This window comes from Tupaia chinensis, unplaced genomic scaffold, assembly GCF_000334495.1.
Source record: "Tupaia chinensis unplaced genomic scaffold, TupChi_1.0 Scaffold000341_1, whole genome shotgun sequence".
Classification (NCBI taxonomy): Eukaryota; Metazoa; Chordata; class Mammalia; order Scandentia; family Tupaiidae; genus Tupaia; species Tupaia belangeri.
Window position 1 is genome coordinate 1,056,634 of NW_006159835.1, and position 8,241 is coordinate 1,064,874.

General features: G+C 38.0%; 1 protein-coding gene across 7 annotated transcripts in view; it reads left to right on the forward strand.

Annotated features, from left to right (window-relative positions):
- Positions 1-8,241, forward strand: part of VPS54 (VPS54 subunit of GARP complex) — a 75,831-nt gene that overhangs the window by 64,730 nt on the left and 2,860 nt on the right. For 6 of the 7 annotated variants that reach the window (XM_027773327.1, XM_006152192.1, XM_027773329.1 and 3 more), the window contains 2 exons: positions 1,303-1,410; positions 3,752-3,846. In XM_027773327.1, the coding sequence (XP_027629128.1) occupies positions 1,303-1,410; positions 3,752-3,846 (203 nt within the window). Of the gene's footprint in view, positions 1-1,302; positions 1,411-3,751; positions 3,847-8,241 lie in introns of those variants that run through there. The other variant, XR_003549976.1, reaches the window with a different exon arrangement.

An 8,241-nucleotide genomic window follows, 5' to 3' on the forward strand; every position in this document is an offset into this window, starting at 1 on the left:
CCCAAATGGGAAGGTTCCAGGTTCATGTCCAGAGACATCCCTGAGTACAATAGACACACATGTGCCCATGGTCCAGGGCTGGCTGGAACTAGAAGTAGATAACAGTGTCAAGACTCTTTTGGAAGTACTCTCTCTCTCTCTCATGTGGTCATCAAAGAAATAAACTTACATATATAAATGATCTATAATTTAAGCTATGTGAATTTTAAACTATAAGTCAAAAGATGATTGTTTAAGTCATACTAGTTTATTGTTCCAGATGTAAGAATAGTAATATGGGAGCTGGTGGGTGGCATGGTGGTGAAGGCACTAGAATCCCACATGGCTGACTGTGGTTCAAGTCCCAGACCTGGCAGCTTGCTTTCTTACTCCCCCCCGCCCCCTCTTCCTATCAGGTCAAAATAAAATAAATAAAGTTAAATAAAATAATTCTTAAAAAAAGAATAGTAAAATGAATTAACATAAGTTTAAATTTTCATCGTAGAATATTGCTACTTGTTTTCCTTTACCTTATTGTTATGGTAAATATGATTACTGTATTGGCCCACATATAAAATATAAAGACCATTTCAATCTTACCAGATTTCCATTTTTGATTCATATTATATATTGAGCCAGATTACTAGCCAGCATATTTTTAAGTACTTATTTGAATAAGCACTGTTTTGTGTTCTTATGAGTCATCTTTTTTAATCTTCCCACCAATGGTTTGAGATATTAGGGAAATTAAATAACTTGCCCAGAGGTATATTTCTAAGAATCGAAGGAGCTAAAGTTAAAATCTAAACAGTCATTTTAATATTGGAAACAGCCTGTATTCTTAGCCACTAAGCTCACCAAAAGTAGGTAAGGATACTGAGTGAAAGAATCTTTTTTTTTTTTTTTTGAGAGGTTTTTGCTATAGGGCACATGCACTTGCCAGAAAGATAGGGACAGAGAGACAGAAAACCAGAAATCACCCCCCAGGCGGGGATGGCCACACCACAATCCCTTCTCCTCCATTTTCCTCTCAGGATCTTGGGCATGCACGCGTACACGCCCGGCGTGAGTTTAAGCCACCGGGTCCGGGACTCGAATCGTGCTTGACATGGGATTCCAGTGATGTAGCCATTACGTCATCTGCTAGTCACCTGAGTGAAAGATTTTCAGGGTTTGTATGAATAGCGCAGATCACTGAGGAACTGTAAGCTTGAGTGCTATAGCAGCATTAGACATGGGGAGGGGCAGAAAGCATCTGTCTCAGGAGCAGTCTCAATATGCCATCCAGAAGGCATGAACACAATTCTTGTTTTTCCCTGCCAGTATGAAGTGAAAGCTCCCGTTCCTTCTGCCTGTTTCAGGAATATTTGTAAGCAAATGGCAAAAATGCATGAAGCTATATTTGATCTCCTTCCAGAAGAACAAACACAGGTGAGTAATAATTCCTAAAACTACTTCTCTATATATGATATGTATTATCTATGCAGCATTGGCATGTTTTTACATGCCTTTGGCACAATTAAGCATAATTCATGTTCCCATATGATGTTAACATTTTTAAGGTTGTTATATTGAGTAGTGGAACGTGGATGAAGTTTTTTTTTGCTTTTTTGTTTTTTTGTTTTCTTTTTTTGGAGAGATTTATGCTATAGGGTGCGTGCGCTCACCAGAAAGACAGAGAAAGACAGAAAGCGAGAAATCACCCCCAAGGAGGGATGGCCACGCCACAATCCCTTCTCCATTTTCCTCTCGGGATCTTGGGCATGCACACACACGTGCCCGGTGTGAGTTTAAGCCACCATGTCCGGGACTCGAACCGCGGTCAACTATGTGAGAGTCCAGTGACATAGCCATTACACTAACTGCTGGTCCCTGAAGTTTTTAAATTTTAAAGTATCCCTAGTTCTGACAAGCCAACGATTCTGAAAACAGACTTTCCATTTACCAATGAGTAGTAAAATATTACTTGCTGTGATTGTAATCCAAATTAGATGTAGGAAGAATTAGTGATGGAGTTAATAAGATTAACACACATAACTAACTCAGTCTGCTTTCTCATTAATATTTGTTAAATCAGTCTAAGTGCTCAATAGTAAGCACAGACCAGGAAAGCTAGCAACAAGAGGTCTTTCACACCTCACCTACGAAGAAATTGCCTTCTATCCCTACTGTATACTCCAAAAAAGTATTATCACAGAGTTCTCTTCACTCTTTGGTGACACCCCTACCTCCTGTAACCCTCGTTTCCCTCTCCTGGAACTTTGAAGGTTCTTCTGTCCCCCTGTCTTCTTTACTTACCATAGTTCATTCCCTCTGTCTGCACTCATTTTAGCCTAGCTGCGGAATGAGGCCGTGTTCAATACGAGTCTAGTTGTATGACTGAACAATTTAACTTTTACTGGATTTTTGTTTTTCTGGCAAGTTTCTTTCCTCTTTTTTTTTTTTTTTTAAGGATTTTTGGCATAGGATTTGTGTACCCCCCAGGAGAGAGACAGAGATAGTAAGGGAAAGTGAGAAATCACCCCCTGGGCAGGATGGCCACGCCACAGTCTCTTCTCCACTCTCCTCCTGAGCTATTGAACACACACACACACACACACACACACACACACACACACACACATGCACCATCTGGCATGATTTTCAGACCACCAGGTTTAGGACTCGACCGTGGTCAGTCATGTAGGAGTCCTCCACCTCAACTACCACACTACCTGCTGGCCCCTCAGGCAAGTTTCTTTAGGTTTGTCTCTCATTGGGTTGAGTGCATAAGGATGTATTTAGGATCAGAGGGTTCCTACTGGTTTTCTTTCCCTTGCTACCTCAGACTGCCATCCTATGCCCTTTCTTTTCATGTTTTCATTAATCTTACCAACTTCATGATTAAATATCAGCCAATTCTTTTGGGGCTCACTGTGGATTGTGGGAGAGTCATAAAATATTGAGTACCTCCTAGAATCTCTCTTTTTTTTTTCCTAATTTCTTTTTTGCCAAGCCATCCTTTTCATTCCAGATAGAAGATCCTATCTCTGATATTCTGACCTTGATTTGCCATCTTAATTCATATTCTAGAATAAGACTTGGCCAGGTCAGGAAGTTGGGCGTATAGATACTTCATGTACTTTTGTCTGCCTCATAAATTAAAGGACATTCTTGTCATAGCTAGGCAAAAGTTTTACGGTTCTACATCAGTATTGCTACTTGAATACCAGTAATTTCACAAAACTTTTATAGATAATTTTATATTTTTCCCATAGAAAATATATTGTTCCACAAAAGTATTTCCATAGATTAATTGTATATAATTTTAGATCAGGTATTATCCAAAGAAATATTGTGGCTTTCCTTTAAAAATAGCATGCAGGAGCAATTAAATACCTGGACATAATTTTACTAATATAGAAATATAATGTTATTTTTTTTCTTATCCAGTTTCTAGTTAATGTGTTGCAGAATTCTTCTCTACTTTTTATTCTTTCTACCTACCATGTTATCCCACTTATACATCCCATAGCATTCTTACAAGGTGCCAGAGGGCAGTCTTATAAATAGAAGTAGTATGCTGGAAGAGAAAAATGAGCCTTTATCCAACTAAGGAGGAAAATCTATACTGAAATAGCAAACACTTTCAGAGAAATATTTTAAAAGTATATGCCAAAGCAGAGGTTTTGTTTTGCTTTTTAATACTTCCTCCAAGTAATATTGATAACTCCAAAACTTATGTCTTCTATTTCGTGGAACTTTAAGAAACTTACTTTTATTTCTTTTCCAGATGTTATTTTTAAGAATTAATGCAAGTTACAAACTCCACTTGAAAAAGCAGTTATCTCACTTAAATGTGATAAATGATGGAGGACCTCAGAATGGGTATGTTTTTTTTAATGTATTTTACCACATACTCCCATATAAAAATATGTGAGGAAAAGATTTTACAAAATGTAATGGATTAATCACATAGTTACACCTTAATATGATTTTCTTAGTGTATTACCTATCTCATAGATCTTTAGGAATAATGTTTTTTCCCATTACAGTAATTTCAGGCTTAAATTTTAATTTATAGGGACAAATGAAAACATATATTTTGGGGTCAACTGTATAGAAGCTTCAGTCTGCTGAATTTGTTTGCCAGGCTGAATTTAGGGGTTTTATATAAATTTATTACTCACTCCCCCTTGATTATTACCAAATTCTTTTTTTTTAACATGTAAAGAAGTATTTGTTTTAAAAAATTTCAAAGTCACAGAAAAATTAAAGGACAGTATAATGAACACTGAATACCTCTCACCCACATTTACCAACTATTAAAAATGTTGCCATATTGTCCTCACGGTTCTCTCTCCCCACTTCTCTTTTGCCAAACATCCAAATAGGCTGCAGTTATCATGAAATTTAACCCTAAATACTTTGACATGCATCTCTAAAAACAAGGACATTTTGATACACCCAAAATGCCATAGCCCCTAAGAAAATCAACATTAATTTAATAGCATCATACCAATATACAGTCAGATATTTTCAACAGGAATGTTACTTTGGTGACACCGTGTGTGTATCTCTCTCATTTGTCCAGTGACACAGTAGTACATTATGGGGATAGTTCTTCTAACAGGTCATGGAAAACATGTAAGAAAAATTCTGCATAGATTGCAAAAATATTTTGCACTAGAACAAACTTGTATTTTAATTTCATGTTTCTCACAAAATTTTTGGAGACTCTTGATACAGTTGTATACTACTCCCTAAAGAAACTGTTCAAAAAAGCTACTATTTTTAAGGTCCACCTGCTGATACCCTTTTACTTTTATTTTCATTATTGAGCCTGGGTTGGTTAGTTTTTCTCAGACCAGTAGTTCTGAAGCAACCAAGGTTCTAAAATAACTCATTAGTTATTATTTTCTTTGTTAATATAGCAATGTAAGTGTCATTATAACCTTAGTGATCTTCACTGTCACATACAGAAACTAGCTAATCTAATCAATCATGTCTTTGGGTCCCTTGAAAAACAGGATTTCCCAGATATAAACATCTACATTCTGCCAAGGACATCAACTTCCTGCTTAAAAGAAGTTTTTTTAAAAATATATATTATTATTTTTTTCTTCTTTTTATTTGTATGTGTGTTTGTTTGGTTTGGTTTTTTGTTTTTTTTTGTTTGTTTGTTTGTTTTTGTCTTTTGTTTTGCCATAGGGCACATGTGCTTGCCAGGGAAAGTGAGAAATCACACCCTGTGGGGGGTGACCATGGTTGCCATCCCTTCTCCTCCATTTTACTCTCAAGATTTTGGGCACGCATGCTCAAATTCCTGCCATGATTTTTCAAGCTGTCAGGTCCAGAACTTGAACTGTTGTCAGCCATGTGGGAGTCTAGTGCCTTAACTACTGCACCACCTGCCGTGTGGCCTCTTTTCTTATCTTTCCCTGAGGGTACACACAATTGCCAGAGAGAGAGCAGCCTCCCATTGGGGCATGGCCACACTGCAATCCATTTTCCTCCATTTCTCCATCCTGTCATGATTTTGCACATGCATACACATGTGCCTGGTCTGTTTTTCCATAGTGCTTAACCCACTGCACTACAGGGCTGACCCTTAAAAGAAACTTTCATTCCTGACATCCTTTTAAAAATACCTTCTTCTGGGACCAGCAGATGGTGTAATAGTTATGTGGCTGGACTCTAGTCATCCATTTTCCTCCATTTCTCCATCCTGTCATGATTTTGCACATGCATACACATGTGCCTGGTCTGTTTTTCCATAGTGCTTAACCCACTGCACTACAGGGCTGACCCTTAAAAGAAACTTTCATTCCTGACATCCTTTTAAAAATACCTTCTTCTGGGACCAGCAGATGGTGTAATAGTTATGTGGCTGGACTCTAGTCGATGGTGGTTTGAGTCTTGGACCTGGTGGCTTAAAACTGACACTGGGTATGTGTGCGTGCATGCTGAAAATTCCAAGGAGATTGGAGAAGGGATTGTGGTGTAGCCATTCCCCCTGGGGGGTGATTTCTTCCTTTCTGTCTGTCTCTCTCTGTGTCTTTGGCTAGTAGTGCACATGCCCTTTAGCAAAAACCTCTCTCTCATTAAAAAAAAGGTTTTTTTTTTTTTTTGAGGTCTTTTTTTTTTTTTCGCTATAGGGCATGTGTGCTCGCCAGACAGACAGAGAGAGAGACATAGAGACAGAAAGCGAGAAATCACCCCCCAGGGGGGTTGGTCACGCCGCAATCTCTTCTCCTCCATTCTCCTCTCGGGATCTTGGGCACGCACACACACGCGCCTGGCATGAGTTTTAAGTCACCGGGTCCGGGACACGAACCGCGGCCGACTACATGGGAGTCCAGCAACATAGCCATTACGCTAACTGCTGGTTCCCCCCCAAAAAAGTTTTTTTTAAAGATAAAATTTTAAGATAAAATTCCTATAATATGAAATTGGCCATTTAAAAGTGAACAATTGAGTGATAATTGGTGCATTCACAATGTTGTTCAACCACTACTTCTGTCTAGTTGTGAGACATTTTCACTACTCTGGAAGAAAATCCCATACCCATGAGGCAATTGCTTTCTGTTCCTCTCCATAGCCCTCTACATTTTTCTTTTTTGCTTGTTTTATTTCTTCCAAAGGAGAGAGATAAGTACACACACTCCTCCACCTAGCAGGTCCTCATGCTGCACTCTGTCCCCAGCCTCATCCTAGATCATAGCACACCCATACACTCCGTGTGCACAGGGAGGTCCCAGTATGTGCATCTGGGACCTTCCAATGTGAGTCAGTCCTTGTATTGTGTTATCACAGTCTGGCCTCTACTTTTTTTTTTTTTTTAATGTGATTTTTCTTTTTCTCTATTTTAAGATTTTTTTCTTTTCTTTGGTGAGGATTTTGCTATAGGGTGCGTGTGCTAGCTAGAAAGAGAGAGAGAGAGAGAGAGAGAGAGAGAAAGCGAGAAATCACCCTCTGGGGGGATGGCCATTCTGCAATCCCTTCTCCTCCATTCTCTTCTCAGGATCTTGGGCACGCGTACACTCATGCACCCGGTGTGAGTATGAGCCACTGGGTCTGGGACTCAAACTACGGTTGACTGCATGGGAGTCCAGCGACACAGCCATTACACAACTGCTGGTCCCTATTTTAAGAATATTTTAAAATAGAGATAGAGGATAATATTTATATTCCCAATACCCTGAACATTTTAATTTTCACTTGGAAAAATGTTCATCAGGTTAAAAATAAAAATGGCATTTTAAAAAATTGCATTCCAAAAAAAAAAAAAAGAAAACTCACTTAACTGGAAAAAAAAAAAATTGCATTCCAAACCTCATGGAGCACCTCTAGCCCCATTTTCCTTTTCTCTCTACCTTTAGACATTTCTAGTGAATTTGGTATATATCCTTTTAGTCCTGCCCATATATTCTCTCTATATGTGAAAAATACATAGTGCTATTTGGTAAATATTACTTAACTTACATGTCTATTGCATATATGCAGCTTGCTTTTTTCCACTCAGAAATATTACTGATTTATCTACGCTGATTTGTGAAGCAGTCCGTTTTTGACTATTGTTGTATATTCTATTACACAAATCAACCATATTTATCCATTTCCCCTAATGATCGATTTCTAGGTCATTATGTTTTCCCTTTGCAACAGTGCCATAGTGAAGATCCTTACACTTAGTGTAAAGACTGATGTATGTCTAATGTTCTTTAGGGCTTCTACCTGTACGTGGATCAGAGCACAGGTTCATTTTCACTCTAAGCATTGCCAGTGGCCATACCAAGTTCACACTCCCTCCAGTAGTTGGCTTTTGTTTCCCACATCTTGCCAGTATTTCCTGTTAGGTTTTTCACTTACTGTCAGTCTGATGAGGAATCATCATATCTTGTTTTGATTTGTATTTTCCTGATGTTTGCCATCTTTTCAGTTTATTGGTAATTTGGAAGGTCTCATGTGTAACTTCTTCTACACATTTTCACATTTTTCTTTTTCTTGTTGACTTTGAATTTTTGTGTACATTCTCATACTAATATTTTGTTGGCTATATGTGTGGTCTCTAAAAAGTTCATGGAAACTGTGTATTATGAAAAAAGTGTGGATGGATTTATAAATTTTCTGTACCACAATAAACTGGTACTTTAATTCCACTTTTCTATGAACTTTTTGAAGTCCCTTTATATATGTTGCAAATATCTTCTTTTATGTTCTCTTATATTAAAATTTTTCACTTTTTTTTTTTTTTTTGGGGGGTTTTTGCCATGGGGCACC